This window comes from Hermetia illucens, chromosome 6, assembly GCF_905115235.1.
Source record: "Hermetia illucens chromosome 6, iHerIll2.2.curated.20191125, whole genome shotgun sequence".
Taxonomy (NCBI): Eukaryota; Metazoa; Arthropoda; class Insecta; order Diptera; family Stratiomyidae; genus Hermetia; species Hermetia illucens.
Window position 1 is genome coordinate 50,427,249 of NC_051854.1, and position 23,869 is coordinate 50,451,117.

Consider the following 23,869-nt stretch of genomic DNA (forward strand, 5'->3'; position numbering starts at 1 on the left):
AGAGCCTCGATATCTTTCAAGTTCTGTCCTTTATGTGCTTTGTGTCTATCCTGCGGAGACCTATCATTTCATGGAGCTTTTATTCCGGTTCATGGTTCAAATATTTAGCAAACACATTATCGGGACATCTTTCAAAATTTACTTAAGCTAATGCGTAAGATATAATCCGAAGACGTTCTTGCTACAAAGATCATGTTTCTTCGAATGAATAGGACGCGATTAATCAACGGAATGCGGCTGAAAATAAGGAGAGCCAGGATGCGGATACCGAAATTGTAGTAGTGAGTGACACAGTTCGGCAAAGGCGCGCCAGGACTCCTTCAGCTAACGAGAATACCAGCGAACGTATGGGTAACGGTGTGACAGACGAGCAGGCTTCCAGTGAGAGAGCAGCTAGTCCAAAAGCAGAAGCATCATCTCCAACAATGGATAACAATCGTAACGTCTTGCCGGATTTGTTGCCCACAACCTTCCGATTGGCTGAGTCCAGTTCGTTATTCTCTGATATTTCGAAGAATAAACCTATAGCGAATAGCGAGCTTCCACCTCGTGCCGAGCGGTCTTCACGTGGCGCCCGCAGACAACAGCAGCAGGACTTCTCGGTAGTCGCGATACGCGAGAAGAATTTAGGAAACGAAAAAATGTCTGTGGTCCAAAATGTCGAAGTCGATGAATCGGAGAATCTTGACCCGAAAGTTGGAGAAATCGTCGATACGATCAACATCCTTGAAAGTGTTGATACCTTCGAACCTGAGTACGTTGAAACCGTTCACATAATCGATGCCTCGGAGGATACATCGGATACCGATTCGTCCTTGCATCTGGACGAAAGTGGGGGCAATAAAGAGGACACAAAAATTGAGTTCGAGAAAGACATTGACACTTCTGATCCTCACTTGGCTGATGAAGTTGAGATCCGACCGTCTGATAGTGGAGTGCTGAGAGTGGAAAAACAGCGAATCTCTTTTGAGGAGAAACGAAAACGTTTGGAGAACGAACGTGATTTACTTCGCGATTCGGAAGAGGAGCTGGATCAGGAGAAGATGCCACGATCGAAACCGAAGAAGGCACGTCCAAGCCCACGTGATGCTGGTATACCACTTTCTCCCAGTGCAATTCGCGATAGCTTTTATAGTCAGGATAAGGAGAATTTCGATGAACCACTTGTGTTTTCCGAAGATGAGGACATACCAAGATTTTCTTTAGAGCTTGCTCCTGGTCTAGAGTCTGATAGTGATACGGTAATGATTTTTTTTTGACAATTTTTATTTGGTTTGTTTGTTGTAAATTTTTTTATATAGCGTTGGTGCAAGTAGATTGATTTTGGATTTGGTTTTTGAGTATTGCTTGAAGATGAAAGTTTGACAGTAGCTTCAATTGGATCAGGATCATAAATTTTTGGATTTTTGGATCATTAAGGATGACCATGAAATTCAATAAGGATTTTCTTTCAATTCAGAGGTTTTTGAGATTTTTGGTGGAACTAGAAGTTACTGGAGTTCACAAAAAAAAATCGAAACGATGGTCTCTTGTATTATGAACACTTTACTTTTCTGGAGTAATCTTGTACTGCTTTCGGTCCGCATATTTATAATTGGTGGCTCTGAGAGATTTCCACACGCTGAACTCCGTTTGATTCCAAAGGCGTCGAGTTGCGCCTTCGAACTTGGAGGGGTAGTAGTTTTTTATTAAGTGATATAAATGTTGAGCCTGCACTTATGATTGGCCAAGATGACTGTAATATTCGCAGCGGGGGCCGATTGTGTTTACAGATTCAATCTATGTCTAAAGAGATTGGAAATAGATGCGTATACCTCACGTCCCACTTTAAAATCCTGTGGAACTCTATTTTTGGATAGTTTGACCGTGAGGTGAAAATGCATCTTAGTATGTAATTATTGGTATTCTGTCTGCCTGTCTTTTCTTCATCGTTGTTCTGAAGTTATGTGAGACTTTTACTTACTAAAACCGCCTCTCTCTCTCTTTCCACTCTTCCCGCGGGACTGCTCTAAAGCATTGCGTGGCGGTACTGGATCAGTTCCTAACTGCGGCTCGTGGTGGCTCTCTCCCTTTCTTCTTTCCTTCGACTGCTCTAAAGCATTGCATCGCAGGACTGTATCTTCTTCTTTTTCTCGGAATTCTTCCTGCCAGCACTTTTTTGACCTATTTCCAAGCCTCTGATGACTCCAGCATGAACTCTACATTTTCAGATGATAAGTCAGCAGGTGATAAGGCAGCCTCAAATCTTGTCCGGTGCGCAGCAAACCTTCGGTAAGCACGGCATGTCTGGAGTGCACTTAGCCGATACACAAGTCCTAGTTTCCTACAGTGTGGTTTATTTTTCAGCACAGTTGTCCATACTGGAGCTGCGTACTCTAGTACCACAAAAGACTATCCTTGAGAGAAGAAGACGTCGGCTTTGTTTGGCCCATCAATGTAACACCGATGGAAGACGCTTTAGTTGAGTTAATTTTCACGGTTGTTTCATTCCGGTAGTAGGCCAGAATTTTTTAGGCAAGAATTGGTCTCTCATATCGCTTCTTTTGCGTAAACCTCGATCTCGTCTAGGCATCATTTACAATATCCTTCACAAAGCCAATGGCTGTTGGGAAGGCGTAGTTTTGACACTTCATCCTACATAATTAGTCATAGCAAGGAACCTAGGGCACTATCCTGTGGTACACCACAAGTTATTGGGAATATTTTCAATTCATCATCGGAGCAATAACCCTTTCTCCCTAGGGGAAATTCGACAACCATGTGTACGATGTAAATCAGGGCCTGTAGTTTGACTAGTGTCTTGATGATTTTTTTCTCATTTTGCACAGTTAAATGCATTCTTCACAACTAGTGTTACTACTGCACACCATTTACCTTCTTCTATTACAGACTGTGTCAGACCTACCCTTACTAAATCGGAATTGCTTGTTAGAAAGGCCTTCTTCCCTTTCTGCAATTGGAAGTAACCTATTGTATATCACTCGTTCGAATAGTTTGTCGATGGTGTTGATCAGACATACCGGTCTATATAAGAAGGGGTCACCCAATGGTTTGCCTGACTCGGGAATGAGTATTAGCTTTTGTAGCTTGCATTGCTCGGAGAATACTACTTCTTTAGGCATGCCCTGAAAACTTGGGCCAACATACTTGGTGCTCTCCTGGCTGCCACTTTTAAGGCAATATTCGGGATGAACTCAAGTCGGTTTCTTCTGCGCTGGGAGTGCCTCCTGGTCTTAGACAATTTTTCCGCTATCCTTCGATTTCTTCATTCCACCAGAAATTGGAATTCCGTCCTTCGCCGATTCACGGGGGCATCGTATGCTCGCTGCAGTTTTTGCACGGCTTCTGAAACTTTGCCTTTTGCGCTTCCTGACAATAAAATATCTTTCAAAATTACCTCAAATTTGTTGATTACTTCTATGGAGGTTTGGAAGATGATAGCTGTGTGTTCACTCTGCGCTGACGTGCAACTGCGGATCCTTGGCTAGCGCATCACTGATCTCGCCTAGGTGCCCGCATTTGCGGCATAGTTTGGATCTGTCTTAGGGGCTAGTGCATGCTTACGCTATATGGCTAAACTGCCAGCACTTAGAGCATTTTGTACTGCATTCTTTTCACGTAGTTCGCAGACTACCCAATCAACACCTATTTTCTCTGCTGAAATCGCCGTTTCTGCTGCTTCGATAGGAAGGCTTATCGACGCTATCTATAAGTCAACATACGCTCTCCTAAACCGTAACACATTAGTCTCGCTCACTGTCTGTAAGCCTAATTGGAACTGGAATGCTGCGCAGATCTAAGATTTTGCAGTGACTTCATCCGAATCCGTGCATTTGATCACTACCGAATCCTTGCTCGTTTTAGTCGCCGCTGTATCACCTAGTAACGCTTGGATTTTCTTCTGTCGGCCTTCACCTCCGTCTTCACCCGTTTTAAGTTCTAGTCAGTGTGAATCCATTTGCATGTAATGAGTAAGGTAGTTCAACGTTGAGTTTAAGGAGGGTCCCCATACATGCACATGAGATGTGTAAAATGTTTTTCCCCGAGTATAGTCATATGGGGTATCAAATGAAAGGTTTCGGTTCGAAACCGATATTAGTTTTGACATTCACTGCAAAGGAGAGGAGTGCGGTGATCCAAAAAGGGTCAGTTACTTCAAGGACTCGGAGGAGGCCTCAAAACACTCTCCATTTCAAGACTTTGAATGTCAGTATCATACTAAAGTGAATGGTCTGACAAACTAAATGCGCATGGGCATTACGAGCTAGGTCCATATGGGACTTGCTTATATAAAAAATACACAAAACCTTTCATACCTGAAGCGTTTAGCTTCTGGTTTCCCAGCTTGTTTCTATTTCCATTTCAGAGCACTTTATTTAAGTCGTCCTTTACGATTTCAAAAGAGCTTCTCAACAAAGTCACCTTGTTTGACCTGTGTCATCCTAACTTTTAGATACGGCTGATGAACCTCTTAGTGTCGCATGATGGCCGGTAGAGAACACCAGAAATGCCAGTGATGCGATTGATTAGAAATGAAATGCTACAAGGGTTTACATGAGCCTTTGAGAAAAACGCCCACTTTGGGCGGATAATTGACGGAGACATGAATAACTTTACGATGAGTTCAACCTTTGTTATTGTCAGTCTTCTAATATAGAAATGTTGTCCAAGGATTGAAGGCTCCTTGTTTGAGGAATCTGCTTTCAATATGCATCATGCAATTAATTTTTCCAAGCACGATTTGCTCCTTGATCGTAAGCTTGGACAAAGTTAATCAGAAAGAAGAATTGATCTAGATCAGATATTCATAGTTCATTGGTAGACTGAATGTTCCCTTTCCAATTGACAACAGTTCAGTTTGGGTTGTGCTTGCTTATGTTATTGACTCCACTAGTATAGGCTGGGTTCCATTCTAAGTGCAGTTTTTAAAGAAACAGGTGAATAATTGAAACCTCTTTGAAATCTTTAATGAATACAGTTCCATTGAATGGAGGGTCTTAAGCCGCCTTCTGGGGCTTGAGTGTGTACTGCAACGAGTCTACTTCCGTACTACTGTTAAACATGAAAAAACCAGTCTTCACTTAAAAGCCTTTTCGAATCAGCCTGATATTCTAGCTTCCTGTTTGATTGGTAGTTTCGACGAAAGTTAGTTAAAGGTAACTGTGGGGTAGATTTCCAAAAATGGGTACTGGAAGCTGTCTTTTTGTGACTGATAGAATTGAGAGCTCCCGGGCTCGATGTGCAGTTGTCCATTCTTGAAAAAAAGATCGCCAAACAGACGACCTCTCATTAGGTAACATTGGGCGAGTGGAAGGCGCAAAGGTTCAAATACTTAGACTACGATAAGCTCATTAACCATTCAGGCCACTTCTTACCTGTGCCGTTTACAAGGTTCGGGAAGCGAGGTCTTCCAAAAGCAGAGAGCTTGCAATCTTTTTTTGGAGAGACATTTTTTTTCTCTTCTCCTTTCTGGAGGGCTCTATTTCGAATTACTGGATACGGTTGCCTCAATCCTTAAGACCTCATTCTCCAGAGCATATTCTTGAAGTGTGAAAGTAGATTATTGACAAGTCATACTGTCATACTCGCCACTACCAATGATCAGTCCTTATAAACAGATCGGCAGTGTAACTACTTTGCTCAAGAAAGATAAATGAGACAAGGAGATGTTGAGGCTCTCATCTTGTCTTAGGGCTAATTCTGTTCAAAACATGGAAATTAAATGTTTTTTTTCCTATTTTGGAGTTAATTTAGTACTTATTTAGGGCGGGATAGTGGGGGGTTGGAGGATTATAAATGTCTGCCTATGTTTTAATTCTTGTCATACTAAGACTATCCTTAAATGTATAGCATGAGCTCAGTTCCATCGTCGGTCCATCTTTACCAACCTATCAGATTTCAGCAACTTCCTGGTCAGGTGTCTAAATTCTTGGCTGTCTACACAGATTTTTCTAAGGCCTTTAATCTTGTTAATCATACGTTAGTTTTGGCCCAACTCTCCTCGCCTAATATTTTCTTATTATTCATTAGATGGCTCGCATTCTACCTTTCTAACCATTCTTACCGCGTTAATTTTGTGGTTGCATATCCCATTCTCCCTATGCAACTCCTTTAGTGTATCGCAAGGTTCCATTCTGCTATTTTTGTTCTTCATCAATAGCCTTCCCTCTCCCCTCACAGTCCTTAATTGCTTTATGCTGATCTCGACATAATTGCCACGAGACCTATTTTTCCGAGAGTACCCCGTGTCTGTGATCCTTCGAGCTCGTTTGATGCCTCTCGTCCTCGGCCTCTAAAACGTCGCAAAACTTGAAAAATAATTTGTGTTGACATTGCAATCGCTTTGTTGTCGCCGCGAAAAAGGATCACCCATAAAAAAATTTGTTTTCCTGTTTTTTGTTTAGGAGTTGAGGGACACATCTTCATAGTTGGTGTTAGACTGGAGGTGAGGCAGCCTTTGATGAGTTGCTTCTGCAATGGAAGAAAGTAAGGCTAGATGAGGCATCTATCGCAAACGCCCTCTTCTGTTTCGAGTTTCGCAATCACCAGGTTTCCCTAATCGACATCGGAGCCATTGTCATTTCACTAATAAGACGCGATCGCCGCGAACGGTACCGAAATATGTAGCTCGGATTGGTATCTTATTGGATCCTTGCAGGACTTCACTACCTTTCTGCATGGAATGACAGTATTTCCTGTGTTTGATCTGCGCGAAGCCCCTCATATTTTCCTCTATATTTTCTCTCTCCTGAATTTTTACGATTTTTCTCTAATTTTTTCAATTTTTAGACCCTCAGCCTATTGCCAATTTGCAGCTCCGCTCCTCAACTCTATTAAATTCGTGATTAAGAATTTGGTTCCTCTTTCCTGAATTCTAAATAATATCGTGGATGTTGGCTAGAACTCCACTTTTCGCTACCGATTCCATCTGTTTGTTTCCACAATCTTAGCGGATTTGTTTGACTTTTTACTGGGGATCACGAAATATGCTTCGTTTCCTCGAGTTTTACAAAACAGAGGGAGCGTTGCACAGGGGAAGCTGTGGTTGTGGTCCACGGAACCGTCGTTCTTGGGCAAGCACCCAATTTGCAAAAATTGTATTAATTGCATTTTCGTCCGTGGATCACAACGGTGGAAATATTTTGCTTTCTAACTGTTCCGGTCCGCCATCAAGTGGATGGCAGACTTAGGAATCCCTCGATTCTCAAACAAAAGTTTGCTAAGATCATAACTCTTCTCGGAAGAGAAAGGGGAGCAGAATCCAGCCGGCTCAGATTTTCATAGCTAACCCGTGGCATTCACGAAGGGTAGCAGCTTTCCCGTCCTGCATCTGCATCTTTTTAAGACATTCAAAGAAGAATGTCACAACCTGGTTTTACTTAGTGCTAGGCAATGCGAGTTGTAGGGTATGCCGAGCCCGGTGACATGACCCCCTATAGGTCAGCCCTCCGTGCAGACCGCCATAATTCGTATTCGTACGCGTCTGACCCAAAAGCTCTCGCGATTGTATCTTGTTATAGTTAGGCCTCCTTGACTTAGTGGTGAGTCTTTGCCAGAAGTAAGCTTGCAAAAGAGGTATCTGGATACGATTCTTCTACTTCTAGCGTTTCGTGATCAGAACTGCAAGTTTACCAAGTTACGAAAAATAAGGAAACAGGAAAGCGAGAAATGGCAATTTTTCCCTGTCGTTTAGGTTGATTTGTTTGTAGGATTAACTGTTTCGGAAAAATCTAGTATTTTTTGTGGACATCAGCTTCAAAAGGAAATCAGAAGTATTTTAAATACATCAGGCTACTTCAGCGTACATTGAGTCAAAAAGCTCTACATCATTACGATATCCTATATGATCCTCATGACTTGATTAAGCTTCTTGCACTTGGGTTAGAGCAGGCATGTAAACCCCGACGATAACTCGTATCAAATAGTTCCCACCTTGCTTTTTTGGGTAGTTGCATTTTTTATTCAATTCAAAAGTAAGCAATTGGTTGAGACCCGTTGAATACTGACCAACGTGGTTCAATCAAAAAGAAAACAGACTAACGGTTTCATCCAGGGCAGAGGCAACTCATCAGACGCTGCCTCACCTCTGCCCTGGGAGCAACGTGATCGAAAGTGGCAAGAGGTGGAAAAGGCTCCTTCGTATAATCGCAAAAACACGACAAAGATGCGAATTATATCCAATTTTAACCGCAAATAGTTTGAGCCTAAGCTAGGCTAAAGCTAGATTTTTGTTTGGAATATGAGAGATCCTAAATCCACATCCACTTGATGTTGGACCTGACCAAATGGAGGGCAACTTACTTCCATGTTTTTTGGTCCACGGACCCCTGCTTGGGTGCTATGCCCAAAACGTTAATACGTTCAAGGATTATTTTAGCTATTATCTTTGCGACAGCAAGGACCACCCAAATATTCCTTCAATTATCGCCGTTAAGACGACAGAATTGTTAGTTCAAGGAAACACTTGCCATCCGTAACACGACTCAATCTGCAAGCAGTCCTTAGCATCTCTCTGACAATATTCTTGGGAGAGAGCTCTCCTGTGTGTATAAAGTTGCTGACTAATCTCATTCTACATCGCACATCAGAAAAAGGTGTGATTGGTGTCGTCCACCACTCTATAGGAGAGCATACAGTCAGGGGATCCTACCTTCCTTATTTTGTGCAGGTAAGAATGAAAACCTTCATGTCCTTTGGAAATTGGGTAAGGGGTAATCAATCCAACTATCCTTTCGATTTGTTCTTCACCATCAACCATCTTTGAGTCTCCTCCGCTCTTTACGTTGGTTAACAGGGATTCTTGTGATCGCCATCACGGTCGGTTCTGTGTGTCATTCATAGACGCAGGTGGTGAGTAAGGTGCTTACGATACACACCTCCTTGTCTGATAAGAAAAAGATCTCCTGGTAGAAATAGGACCCACAACATTCGTTATAAGTCAACTTAAGGCGTTCTTCGAATCGAGTATTGACCCTATAATATAAGCTAATAATTGCTTTTGACTCTATAACCAATTTGCCGATGGATATGACGTGAAACGTCTGGGCTTCTTTTTGGGTCAACATGACTACTTTGGTTTTTCCTGTGGAATACTGAAATCATGAGCATTTATCTGTCCGCTTATCTGTCGCTTCAGTAGGTCAAATCTAATTTACACGTGTTCAACAGCGCGTTCGGCAGCGAGTGCTGTAACATCATCCGCGTAACCGACCAATAACGACTCTTTTGGTATGTCGCGTATGGAAAGCCTATCGTAGGAAGCGTTCCAGTAGGGAGCGATCTCTCACATAATACTTCAATGCTCCCAAAAGATCGCTTGGCACTCCACGAGGAGTGCATTAGTGGATTTTCCTGCTCTAAAAGCAAACAGCAAGTTACCCGCTGCGCTCCAGTGAAGCGACTCCTGATGAGCCTTTCAAGCTGTTATGCGACCGTATCAAGCATACGCAGCGGTTAGTATGCAGACGGGAACTCATGGTTACCATTCTGTTTTTCTGATAAGTCCCGAGTCCCCAGCAAGCAAAACGTACTCCTTCAGGGAAGCGTTGAACGTGCCGATCAGTAGGTCTGCCCGATGCTGGAACATTAGAGTATATACTTCTGCTGGAATACCACTGGGACCTAGCATCTTCTTATTTTTCTTTGTGTGAACTGCCTCTTCAAACCCTTTAATGGCAGCTTCGAGTAAGCAATGAATGTGTGAACTTACCTTTCCTGAAAGAGAAAAAAGCAAAACAAAAATCATGTACTACACTAAGGAAGGTGTAATGTACCGAATGAATGACAATATTACTTGGTGATGTTCTTTGATGTGATATCACATTGGCAACATCATTACTAAACATCACTTATCACAAGAGAAAGATTAGTGATGAGGGGGCGCTGTTGTGGTGTTTGTATAGCGCTCGTTGATAATAATGTTGTATTACACTCTGAGAAGATATTATTTCTGTGATATTACATACATCACTGACCCGCCTTACTAATGGACAATCAGGTTTGTCTTGCATTTCGAGCTTTCTAATCCTTTTTTACATCACCTTTTAAAAGTTTTCACCAACATGACTAAATAGAAGTTGGCCGCTACCTTAAATGCAATCATATTTGGGCATATCAATCACCGTTCTCATTGAGCTTCGCTCAGCTGGTTTTGATATGCTCCACTTTCCGCATGGCATGCATAAAATTTTAAGCTTCGCCGGCCAATTCCCTATGTCTTTGATTCTGATCCTTTCCAGCTGCAGATAACCTGATTAAGCGATTTTATAGATGAATGTTACCCATATTGTTCCTAGCGGAAATAGCAAACTTCCGCTTGACAAACATAGTTATACCGTCTTTTATGTAGGTAGGTATCAGTGGCCGCTCCGAGGAGCCCAATTAGCGCTAAGACCGTGATTGTCGTTATGGGAGCAGGGAGGCAGAGTCCAGCCGGCTCTTCAGAGCCAGTCCGTAGCATTCACGAAGGAATGCAGCTCTCCCACCCTGCAGCTACAAATTTCTCTGAGGTCTTCAAGGAATGGTTTACCCAGTGTACACTGTCTGACTCTATTCTACTTCCGCCTGGAATACACTGGCGAAACCTGGGGAATCGTACGACTTAGATACACCGTGTTTATTCAAGAAAACCCACGCGCCGACTCCATAGGCCATCTTTGATCCGTCCGTAAAGAATACTGTATCATAGTCTTGCAACACACCGCCGGTCTTTCACTTTGCCCTGGTTGGAAGGTCCACAGCAAAGTTTCTCGTGAAGTTCAGCTGGCGTGTGACATAGTCTGTGGGGGATGCCCAGATTTCCCGAGGTATTTCATCTAGGATGTTACTGTGGCCGTAGGACTTCGCTGCCCAGCATCAGGACTCACGTAGTCTGACGGCACTGCCCGCTGCAACATATTTAATGTGGAGGTCTAGGGGGATGAGATGCAGGAGTACATTGAGAGCATCTACCGGGCAGGACTGCAGAGCCCCAGTAGCACCTGCACACGCGGTTCTTTGAATCCTATTAAGCTTCGTTCTATTGTATTTTTTCTTCCAAGCCTGCCACCATACAATAGAGCCGTACGTTAGGATCGGAGGCACTACAGCGGTGTACATCTAGAGAACCATCCTCGGCCGGAGACCCCATTTCTTTGCAAAGGTTCTCTTACAGGCATAGAAGGCTATACAGGCCTTCAGTTCTATATTCAATCTCCAATTTAGCTTAGGATCCTGGATTACATCCAGATACTTTACATTAGAGGAAAAAAACAATCTTTGTTCATTCAGCCGTGGTAAATGGAATTCAGATATCCTTGTCTTGGTGGTGAATGGCATCAGTTGCGTTTTGGTTGGATTTATGCTGAGTCCGCATCTTGTGGCCCACAGGCACACCTTTCGCAACGCTCCCACCTTGATGTCGCTCATAATGGACAGAAACATCCCTGATACTAATATCATGAAGTCGTCGGCATACGCCACCACCTTCACCCCTCTGCTCTCCAATATACGTAAAATTTTGTCCATTACTATTAACCAGAGCACTGGTGAGATGGCGCCACCCTGGGGTGTGCCTCTGTTCACAGCTCTGGTGAAGTGGTTGCCTCCCAGATCCGACTGGATTATCCTGGTACTTAGCATAGATATAATCCAATGTGTGCGATACCCCTCCATTCCAATACCGGTCAAGGCTTCCTTGATGGGGTTGGTACTAACGTTTTTAAAAGCTCCCTCTGTATCCAAGAAAGCAGCAAGGGTATACTGCTTGTACTGCAGCGATCACTCAACCGTGCCAATTACTTCGTGGAGAGCGGTTTCTGTGCATTTTCCTTTGAGATAGGCATGCTGGGATTTAGAGAAAGGCGTTTTCTCCATGATCGTCCTTAAGTGAATGTCCAGGACGTGTTCTAGGGTCTTCAGCACGAAAGGGGTCAGGCTGAATGGTTGAAAGTCCTTCGCGGACTTATGAGCGCGTCTGCCCGCTTTCGGTATGAAAACCACTCGTGCGCGCCTCCAGGACTGCGGTACGTATCCTAAAGAGATACAGCTCCGGTAAATCTCAACAAGCCACGACACAACCCTTTCCTGCTGCTTCTGTAGCGTGACTGGCATTATGCCAGCTGGGCCTTGAGATTTGTATGCGGAGAAGCTGTTTGTAGCTCAGCCGATCCTATCCTCGGTAATTACCGATTTGATAATCTCGCACAGCTGGGGTGGCCGCAAAGCCTCCAAGCAAGGTTCTGACTCACAGTCCTCCTCGCTGGCGGGAAAATGCGTTTAAACCAGCAGCTCCAAGGTTTCACTAGAAGATTCCGTCGAGGAGCCTTCCGACTTTTTAAGAAAGGATGGGCTCTTATGTTCCTTGGACAGAATCTTACTGAGCCTCGCGGATTTACTTGTTCTTTTGATGTTCTGACAATAGACCAACCAAGAACCCCTCTTGGCGGTCCTGGTGGCCGACTTGTACTTCTTCAGGCAGTCCTTATATGGCTGCCAGTATTTTTGCCTGTGGAAAATGTTGAAGATTTCTCTGGTCAGCTTCCTGAGGCTGGAGAGATCTTCATTCCACCACGGTGGCAGGCTCTTTTTGCTGTACTTAGTAGGGCACGAGACTTTAAAGGCGGTATCGAATGTCTTTTTCAGAGCCCCGACCTTTGACTCCAGTTCATCTGTTGTGCCAGTCTTACCAATTTGCGCAACGAAAAGTTTGTTCTTAATTACCTGGCCAAACGTTCTCCAGTCGATCCTTCCGGGGTATCTAAAGGACTTGGAGACTTCTGCGGCGAGATCTAGACTGAAAAGTATCCAACTGTGATCAGAGAAGGATCTCTGGTCAGACACTCTCCAGTCCTTCTCCCTAAGAATCCCATTGTCGGTTATTAGGGTGATATCAAGGACCTCCTTCCAACCGTCACAGTTCTCGGAGCAGGGGAAATGGAAGGTTGGTGTACTGCCCCTGTTACACACTGATAGATTTGAACTAATGATAAAATCAAAGCATTACTCAGCTCTTTCGTTGATTTCGGAGCTGCTCTAAGGCGTATGCCTTGCTTTAGCGTCGCAGCCTATCAGCGGGTTGGCTGTCTTTGTTGCTATGGTGTTCGTAAGATGTTGTAGTTCTTCTGGCTTAGCTGATCGGCCGTGAGCCATGTAAGCCGAGGAAATATACACGTTCTCTGCCCCCGCCTGCTCCAGCTTGACCACGACTAGGTCATTGGAACTCAGGTCCGGGCACAGGAAAGCGTGCAGACTCTTCCTCGCAAGAATACATGCTCTAGCTCTATCCTGATAAGCGTCTCATGTGCTGTGGAATAAATTAAAATATTTGCTTTGGATCCCTTTGATGGTTCGGTCGCTTCCGACACAGGGCTCCTCTATTAATGCGATGTCGATGTCTTCCTCTAAGAGGAAGACAAGTAGATTAGCCGAGGCGCACTGCGAGTGCTGCAGATTTATCTGCGTTACCCTCAGCATGATCTGCTTGCATGGGGGGTTCGTCAATCCGCGTCGGACCGTTGATCGTCATCTCCTCCAACAGCTCGTTGGTGGCGTCGATTGGGTCTAGGTCGTCCTCCGGTTTTGCAGAGCGGAACACTTTTACCTTTGCATTCCTGACTCCAAAAAACACTATGTAGTCGGTCTTTGTCATTGCCTCCAAGCACTCCTCGTTTATACGGAGTAGTACAGGCTGGTTGTTTGTCTGAGGTTCCTCCTCCGTGATAACAACCCAGTTGTCCATGGGAATCCCGGGGTTGTGAAGGCGCAGAAATTAGACGAGCTTGTCCTTATCCATGCGAATCTTCGGCAATCAGATGCGAGCGACCGGTCTCATGGGAATCTCGTCGTAAGGGATGATCTTGAGCTTAACGCGTCGCTGATCTTAGCGACACACGAACCGAAAAAGTCCTTAGAGAACTGGTCCATGCAAGTTATTACGTGGAATCCACTGACCACCTGAGATGAATCAAAGTGGGGGATGAATCCCGGGTGTTTGCCTCCGGTGTCCAGGAGATGCTCATAGACCATGCCCGACAGCCTGGCCTCAACACAAGTCCACACCTCCAGCGCTAGCAAAATTGCCATCCGTCAGCGCTACACGTAAGTGGCTCCTGGCCATGTCGCTGAAGTGCTTCGCAGTTCGCACGAGTAGTCCGGGAAGAATATCCACCCTGGCTGGCACGACTACCAGTGTAAGGGTCTTATTTGAAACTGAAGGTGCCCAAGGTATTCAGAGTTCGCATACTAAAGACCAAGCTCCCCATTGGCCACGTAGCCCTCGGCGTATGCAGTTCTACCTTGGCTTGGGGTCCTATTAGCATCTTCTCTGGTGCAGGGACCACGATGCCCGGGCTGTTGCTTCAGTCCATCCCCCCGCCAGATCTACTTGCCCCTAACACATGACCAGCAGACAAGTGGATCCTCGTCATTTGGATGAGCCCACTCCCAGCCCGACCCTAGACACTCCGAAGACGGTTTCCAGCGGCCACCACGAGGAGATCGTGTGAGGATTTGCCGAATGATGCAACTTTAGCCTGAACCATAATCAGACCAGGCCGCCGTCTTTTATGTAAGCCAGAAAGATCTTATCTGCCAAGATTTTTATTTGTATTCGTATATTGAGGGTTGTTATGCCTGTTTTCTTAGACATTTTTCTGTAGTTACAAATGGTAAACTTTGTAGGCTTCTAAAGGACTTCATGGTCAATATTTGTGTTACAATTCTGTAACAAATGGACGAAAATAGTGATCCTGATCTGATTGTTCAAGAGAGAATTTAGTGAACAGTGTTGTGATTTGGCTACTAATCTATCTTCTCACCCGCATACAGAGTCGTATCGAAAGTCCCAGTGCTAAAAAAACGAATGCTATGCAAAGTAAACTATCAACGTCCGATATCAGTAGTGGATCATCTCCAGTTCGCTATGATTCATATAAGAATCCGTCTTCTTTGGAGCAAAGAGTACAGGAATTCGACAAAATGGCCAAGTATATGATTCGAAAATTGGAGGCCACAAAGGATAAGATTGAGTCCTGTGATGATGGCGAAAGGTGAGTGCTGAATTGCTTTAAACCACATTGAAAGCTTAACTCAATGTTTATTATCTATTTCAGTGCAATCGAGCACCTGAAAATGTCTATAGCTCCTGATGCAGCTACTCTAATCTCACAGGGCGATTCTCTAGTCCTGGAAACTCACGGAAAATCGGGAAATCTTTCGCAAATCGTTATGAAAACTCAAACGCTTTTACGAGAGAAATTCCGTGAGGTTCAACAGGCCAAGTAAGTATCCTTTCCGTGAACATCACACAATCTAAATTACATGTTTGTTATCTTGTAGGCTTCCCAAGGTCCTTACTGATATTAATACGAAACTATTGAAGCAATCGCCAACTGAACGAATTGATAATCAGAACCAATATAGCCCGACATCGAAGGTAATGTCGGATAAGAAACTTCCAAGCGATTTGAGCCGGTCGAAAATCAGCCAAGAGATTAATTTAGATGAATTGTTGACTAAATCAATGAAGCGAGTTTATGACTTAATTGAGAAGCCTTTGGACAGGTTCTCTGAAATTGAGCTGAATAGGAGAATATTGGAAATTAATGTGAGTAGGAAGGAAGGAAGGAGCAAACGAGTTGCTCAAATGTTTAGTTTTAGCTTAGAAGTATTTGACTCGGTGGTTGGTAGCATTTGGTTTCCATTGGAATTTGATCCGGGTCGTATTCTATTGAAAGGGATCTAAATATGCTCAGAAGCCTTTAACAAATTTTATCGTACTTCTGTGATTGCTCTAGAATAAATTTGTGTCGCAACTTCCCCCAAATACTATTAAAACAGTTTGTTATCTTAATCAAAAGTCTCGAGTGCATAAACTCCCCTTCGACACATTCCTCTCCTTCGCTCTGCTCCCTTCCCTCGTTGCACCGTCCTAAATTCCACCCACATTCACGCCCCGCAGCGCGGACCATTCATACAATCACCACTGACCGTAAAATATTCAGAGCGTACTTTTCCCAAAAAAAAAATCTAAATTCTAAAATTAGATTAAAAAGCACCAGGCGGTGTGTTGATCGTCTCTGACAGACAGTATACAGGTCGCCTTTGTGGTCAATCAGCCTATGATCGGGCCGATAGCGCTAGATTATCTGAAAAGTGTTTCACATCCCTCCGTCATTTTTACGTAGCAAAATTAAACAAAAAAACAGAATTTCCCGCTCTTTTGCTGTGTTTTTGTTGTTGATCCACCTACGATTGCCGGCATCAGATGTTGTTTTTAAAAATTGTTGATTGTAATGAAATATTGAAGCTAAATTTTCTCGTTAATTTTACACGTATTTTGTTGTTGTTTGCTCACTTCACACTTAAATTTCAATATTAGGATCGCCGAGACGATTTAAAATTAGCACTAACTGCAGCACTTTCACATAAGTCGAAATCACCCAGCAAAGTAAAGAGGGCGATGGAGGCACTTGATAAGGTAGAGAATATGACAAGAGGATTTTTGTCCGCTATGGTCTGAATTGATGTTGATTTTTATTCTACTTTAAATTCTAGGCTAAAGTTGATTTGGCGGTGCACGCTGACTCTGTGGAGACATCGCTTGTAAATCTAAGCGCTGAACAGGAGAAAGCAGCGGAGTTCAGCAGGAAAACTGTAACTGGCACACTTACTTCGCCTGGAGGGCAATCTGGAAGTAGCAGCAGCGATAATGTCAGCCCGAAATCTGGTAAGTCTTAATCTTTTTAAATTCTTTTAATTAATTGTATCTTAAAACGTAAAACGAAGATTGGATATAAGGTGCGGACGTTTAGCCGAAAATTACAGCAGAAAGGGTCGGGAATCTGCTAGATGTTACTTTCAGGGTGCTATTCATCCCTCGACAGATTCATTGTTTTCCTTAGCAAAATGCCTTTGATTAGGTTTTTTATGTGTAGCTACGCTACCACTCTTCAAGGTTTTCTGTAAAGCAAAACGTCATTAAAATCGGTTTACTGTCTGTCTGTCTGTCCACTCCATTTTTTTTTTTTTGAGAAGGTGGAAATTTTCAAAAGACTCTGGCCTGGGCACGTCAGAGTGTGGGATTGTTATCCACTAAAACCATTCCCTTCTTGCTCCACAGAACCACCGTAAGGTATTACATCAAGGGGCGGAGCTAGCTCACTCTAGCTTAGACACCTTTGTTCTATACGCGACGTACGTGACCGCGCTTTTCTCATCCTCTCTGGCTTTCGCAATTTATTTTGGACAGATGTGATCATGGAGTTGACCGCATCCTGGTTCTCTTGTTGTGCTACCATTTTCAACACCAGATTTTCTGGTACCAGTACCACACCTAGAGTATCCTCTAGATTTCTCCTTTCTTCCACAAATCTCGGACAGTGGAAGAATACATGCTTTGGGACTCCACCGCAATTTGGACCGTCGAATGAGGTCTCCAATTTAATTCTCCAAGTTCTCCTTGATTGCAGGAATGAGCCTGTGAGTCCATCGACTTTTTCCCGAACATTCCCACCGCGCTCAGCCTTCTTCGTCTGCGATGAGGTAGAGATTGGCTTTGCATTGTATATGTTCGCCATTTCATCTGCCAATATGTCAATCGGCATCATTCCAGAGATGACGAATGCTGCATCATTTGAGACAGTCCTGGAGGAAGAGCATGCCCTCATCCTGTAGACTGCACTCAGTTTGTTGGTGTTAAGTGACATCTGCAACGCCTCCCTCCAAACTGGGATTGCATAGAGCATGATCGAGGTCACCACCCTGGCTGTAAGCAACCTAGAGGTATGCCGTGGCCCCTTCCACGTTCGACATCATCCTAGCCAGGGCAATACTAACAGTGTATGATTTGTCGTAAACATACTGCACGTATTGCTTATAGCTGAGCTTCCTGTCTATCACCACCCCCAAGTATTCGATGGTCGGCTTGAAAGTGATGATATTATTCCCGATTCTGTATGTAATGTAATTTTTCTTCCGACGTTGAGAGATGAGAACCGCTTCTGTTTTGACCTCCGCAAGTGTCAGACCAGAGCTCTCTAGCCAAGTTTTAACAGCACTGATTGTCTCGCTTGAGTATAACTCAGCATCTTCGAGATGCTTTGCGACAACAACCGACGCTATGTGGTCAGCGTAACCCACCGGGGAAGGGGAAGATGACGTACATCGTTGTATATGATGTTCCAATATGGAGCCCTGCGAGACACCCGCGGAAACAACGTACTCCTGGGGTCCGCCTTCAGTGTCATACCAGAGCCTTCTTTCAGTTAAACACCTATCGACGATAGCACCGAGATAGGCGGGAATACCAACCTTCGCTAGGGATTTGCGTATTAGATTCCAATTGGCGAATTTGAATGCATTTTTCACATCCAGGGTTACTACCACGCAATATTTGCTGGTCCTACCCTTTCCGTGAATGGAATTTTCGGCCAAGCCAATAACCAATTTGATGACATCAATGGTTGATCTGGCTTTACGGAACCCATACTTCCGATCCGAAAGTCCGCCTTGGCTCTCAACAATCGGCAGTAATCTATTAGGTTGTTGCAAATGAAATGGCCGTTTTGATATTAAAATTTCAAACGACTGTGAAGCTTATAAAAATTTATTTATTTAATCAAAATAGGTACCAGTTGATTCAAAGCACTTCTCCCAGCGAGATTCAAGAGCATGTATGCCAGTTTCGTAGAAGTCCAACTGTCGGGGGTTGATAAATTCGTCGAAGGCAATTTTGACAGCCTCTTCATTACTAAATTGTTTTTCCGGCAAAAAATGATCCAAATGTTTAAAAAAGTGGTAGTTGGTTGGCGAAAGGTCCGGTGAATATAGTTGATGAGGCAGAGTCTCATGCTGCAATTCGTTCAACTTTTGAATCGTGGTTCTGGAGACATGAGGTCGTGCATTGTCGTGAAGGAGTATCATACCATCAAGCTCCCTGTTGACTAATCTCGGCCGTTGAATACTGAATTTTTGGTGCATTTCCTCGAGTTGGGCACAGTATTTCTGTGCATTTATCGTTTCTCCAGGTGCCAAAAAAGAATAGTGAATAACTCCAGCTGTAGACCACCAAACAGTCACCATTACCTTCTTTAAATGGCGGCTCGGTCTCGGCATATGCTTCGGTGGCTCATCAGCATCTAGCCATTGTGCTGGTCGGCGACGATTGTCGTATAATATCCACTTTTCATCACATGTCACTATTCTGTGCAAAAAGGGATCGCTTCTGCTGCAGGAGAGTAAAGAACTGCAAATTTCTTTTCGAAGGGCCATGTTTTGCATGCAGAACCCATTTGTCGAGCTTTTTCACCTTTCCAAGTTGTTGCAAGTGCCGGGAAACTGTCGAATAGTGTACGTCCAGTTTCTCTGCAATATCCCTCACAGACTGACGTATGTCTTATCCGACTAACAAACGCAGCTCGTCGTTGTCAATCGATGATCCTGGATGTCTACGTGGCTCACTTTGAAGGTTTACGTCGCCTGACCGGAATTTTTCGAACCACTGCTGTGTGGTTTGTTCGCTTACCGTATGATCTCGAAATGCGTTGTTAATGTTCCTAGTCACCTCCACTACTTTATGACCGAGTTTGAGCTCATACAGGAAAAGTATACGTTATTGGCTCTTTTCCATCCTTTTTTTCCTTTTTATTCACTGTTTTCACAACGATGGTTAAAACTGAAATGACTCCTTGATTAAATGTAGGAGTATTTATACTTCATTATCCGACACCAACAGCGCAAACTGGTGCTGGTTTCATACAGGAAAATCGCAACTAACTTCACTCGATTGCCAAATCGGCCACATTTCATGTGCAACAACTTAATATTATAGATTACCCGCTCTAACGCTTTCCTCACATTGTCCAAAGACATATGGGTCTGTATGAGAATGGTTCACCTGGAGGTTTCTATGCCGCTGGAAATATCTCCTCGGGCATACCCGCTTCGAACAACTCAGCGAACATGTCCGGTCTGGATTTCACGGCAAGCTTAAGGGCCTTATTCGGTACTCCGTCCAGGCCCGGCCCTTTATTGTCTCCTATTCTACCGCAGATCACAAGCAGCTCGTCTCTGGTAACTGGTGGAGTTGCCGTCACATTCAGAGGTGGTTGAAATGTGTCGGTGCCCTCGTCTTGCTGGAGGAATAACCCCTGGATGATTTTCAGCAAGGGGGTAGCAAACGTTATCTGGGGAGATAAATGGCCTCTGAATCGTCTTATCACGATTCTGTAAGTACTCCCCCATGGGTTTACGTCCGCTTCTGAACAGAGCTCCCTAAAGCATTTCCTCTTAATTCGCTGGATGGCGAGTTTGGGGGTTTTGCGGGCTGCCTTATATGCGCACTCTTTTTGCCCCTGATCGACTCTACCTCGGTGGCAGGCTGATCGAGGGCCGGCCAGTTCACCATCCCACCAGTAGTTTGGTCTTTTACTGGCATGGACGCGTCACAAGCTTTGGCGGTGCATTGGGACACATGGGCGGCTCTTTCCTGCTTTATCAGGTTGATCTAACCACACCTATATGAAGGTCTTCTCATACAAAACTTTTGCAGACCAACCTGAAATCTTTCTCAGTTTTGGGCATGATGGGTCTTTGCCCTGTGACTGGAGACAGGTCTCAAAGAAGATTGCCTGGTGATCCCTGTGGGTGAAGCGTTCGCTGAGGCACCAGGACATACCATGTGCCAACGCAGGGCTGACAAAGGTCAGGCCTACAACCGAACATGACCCTCCTTTCTGAGAGCGAAAGCTTCTAATAAACTGCGCCCCCTGGCATTTGATTGTCTTCTACCCCACTCAAGGGTCCAAGCGTTGAAATCACCAGCAATCACCTTTGGACTTCGTCTCCTTGCGTCGAGAACAAATTTATCAAGCATTTCCTCGAATTCAGACAGTGTCAAACTTGGTGGGCCGTAACAGCTGTATACATATACACCACTTATTTTCGCCCACATAAAGCCACTTTCTGCCTGACTTGGAGTACATTGTATGGCCTGTCGAACCCAAGCCCGTATCGCCGCTCCATCAGTCGAACCTGTGACCCATATGCCACCGTGATGTTTTCTATTTTTCATTTTCATCTCGATCGTGCTCTGCTCAAGTAAATTCTGAGCGACCCTGCAATGATTCAGGTTTATTTGAATAAACCTCATTGCAGTGAGCGCCTTCCTGAATTCCGGACATTTACCACTTCTGGCAATATGCCGGTTATCCTGTCCCTATTTCACATCGCACAATAGGCATTTGGGGTCCCTATTGTACTCCCTGGCAATATGGCCCTTCTCCCCACACCTTCTGCATCGATCGGATCGATCAGTGTTGCTGATGCATACCTTCACGAAATGCCCAAACATGAGGCATTTAAACCACTTCTTTAGTGAAGTTGGTTCTCTTAAACGGCAGACCCATCCAATCCGAACTATTCCGGCCGCCAACTTCTGCGTTGTCTCCGCTGGTACTCGCATTGTCGCTGTTTGGGTACCGCCATAGGCGTTTCGTAAACAACAACAAACTCCTCGGTAAGTTCTTCCAACTTGAATTGCTGCTTCAGAGCAGTACAAATGTTGTCCTTCACTTCATCGAGATCATTACATTGTATGTAGATCTCATGTTTGTATGTCCCCAAGCTTTTCGACTTTCCTACATTCGCTGCTGCTGGTTTTCAGAATATCCTGTCCGCCCTTTTCTCTGTTAGGCGCCTGCTGATTGTTTGGAGGATCCCCCCCTTTTTCACGTACTCGTTTATTTCCACCTGATTCGATGGTAGTACGGTTAGGCGTCACTTGGTCGCTTATGACACTGCATGGTTCGGCGTATCTTTAGTATTCCTTTCCTCCATCTGCGATTTATTATACATGACTCTAATAGCCCTCATCATATTCCTTATGGCTTGGTGCACGTTGTGGTTGTCCTTGATAAACTCGGACAGTTCAACTATTTCTTCCCGACGGTGGGTGAAGGGTAATTTCTCCGCATTGGGACTCTGCTGTCTATAAGCCCCGACAGGGTTACTCCTTTTATATGCTCCTTCACTTTTGGCGTTTATTGACCTTGGCTGTACTTTATTCGTGATTGTCTTTGGGATTGGTGGAGATTTCAAAGTTGACGAGCTTCTTTTGAATGGTTTCCTTTCTTCGACCTGAAGCACCTCCTGCTGTCGCGCATCTTGAACTTATGCGGTAGCTGTTATCATGGGCTTTGTCGTCCAACGATCTGCCTTCAGTTCATCTTTGTTTGGTCTTGTTACTGGTGTTCTCGTTAAGGTCGTACTTCGCTTGAACAACTCCTTCTCCAGATCCAAATCACTTGTAGTATTATATGGCAAGTTGTCGACCACCGAGGCACTGCGGCCGAGGGACCTCGCTTGCTCACTCCCAACAGCCGTCGGTACTGGGGTTCCGAGCCCCCGCACCGTAAGTTTCCTCCTTCCTTCGTCTTCCATGGTGGTTTTATATAGTATGGTATGGTATCCTTCCCATAGCCATTTTGATCCACGCACCAGAGATGAGCAAACACTAGCCCATGCACAGTCAGAAAAGAAAGTGCATGAACACATATTTACACATCAATAAGTATGCCTCTATCCGCCAACTGGGGTCGCGTTTGGTGGGAAATCTGGCAACACATCAAATACACACTGTCTATCCTTCTGTCTGTCCGTCACATGCATTTTTCTCAGAGACGGTTGTAGCGATTCACACCGAATTTGGTGGAAAGGTGTTAACTGTGAACGCTGACGCATACAGTGAGCTACATAATTCTACATCGAATTTAAGGGGGTTTCCATTACTGGGAGGGGGGGGATATTTTTTATCAAAGGTTTTGATTAATACTTTCCGAAGTCGTTCTTAGTTTTGAATGCAAGTTATGCAAGACTTTTACCGGCTAAAAGCACCTCCTTCTATTTCCATACTTGCCGCGTGATTGTCATATCTTAGTGCCTCGCCAGCATGGATCAGAATATATCTGGTATTCATGCTTACATTCGTATTCTTGTTTCCTTTCTTTCTCTGACTGACTTCTTCCTACTTAAGCGATTTAAAACTTCTATTCTTATCCCGTCCGACTTTTGCTTATCCTTCATTATATTTTCGAGTGTAAAGTGCTCCCCAGTTGTAGCTTCTAATTCAGCCCCAGTGATCCGGCATCTCCAAATAGATAGAGGTATGGTCGATTATTTCCGTATTCGCTGAAAAGGTGCATTAGATCGCACCCTCTTTGTGGCTATCTTTGATCTATCCTGAAATATCCCATATGATTCAGCGGCCTTTTCCTGACTCGCTTCACCTCTCCTGACACTCTGTGCGAACTGCTGTCGACGGGTAGAAGATGCTCCAACGACATACGCTCGATCATAAAGAAATTGCCCTCCTTTCGCCAGAATGTCAATTGGGATCATCCCAGTTATCAGGCAGGACGCTTCATTGGATAATGTTCGGTAAGCCCAACATGATCGAAATTAGTTTGGCGTTTTTTTCCACCAGTCAGCGCAACTGAAGTCGAGGAGGCAATAAAACAAATGAAATCGGGGAAAGCAACAGGACCTGACGACATCGCATCTGAGCTCTGGAAAGCGAAGAGCTGGGACCCAACACTGTGGCTCAGTGAATTCTTTAACCGGGTTATTCAGGAAGGAAGAACACCATCGGACTGGCAAGAAAGTACCACTGTTCCAATATGGAAAAAGAAAGGTAGCCCAGCAGAATGTTCAAATTACCGTCCCGTATTCGCGAAATCGTTGAAATAACCGTGAATTAAGCCGGATTTGTCAAGAACTGCGGAACTACTGACGCAATACACGCCGCGCGGTTACTCATGGAGAAACACCGTGAGAAGCATCGCCTTCTTTACATTGTCTTTCTGGATCTAGAGAAAGCATTTGACCGTGTACCACA

At 44.4% G+C, this 23,869-nt stretch overlaps 1 protein-coding gene across 9 annotated transcripts in view; it reads left to right on the top strand.

Moving 5' to 3' along the window:
- LOC119660390 (dystrophin, isoforms A/C/F/G/H) overlaps window positions 1–23,869 on the top strand; it is a 1,277,654-nt gene that overhangs the window by 144,211 nt on the left and 1,109,574 nt on the right. For 7 of the 9 annotated variants that reach the window (XM_038068919.1, XM_038068914.1, XM_038068921.1 and 4 more), the window contains 6 exons: window positions 213–1,241; window positions 14,806–15,026; window positions 15,090–15,257; window positions 15,316–15,583; window positions 16,358–16,456; window positions 16,534–16,705. In XM_038068919.1, the coding sequence (XP_037924847.1) occupies window positions 213–1,241; window positions 14,806–15,026; window positions 15,090–15,257; window positions 15,316–15,583; window positions 16,358–16,456; window positions 16,534–16,705 (1,957 nt within the window). The remainder of the gene's footprint in view (window positions 1–212; window positions 1,242–14,805; window positions 15,027–15,089; window positions 15,258–15,315; window positions 15,584–16,357; window positions 16,457–16,533; window positions 16,706–23,869) is intronic. The other 2 variants (XM_038068920.1, XM_038068923.1) reach the window with 2 other exon arrangements.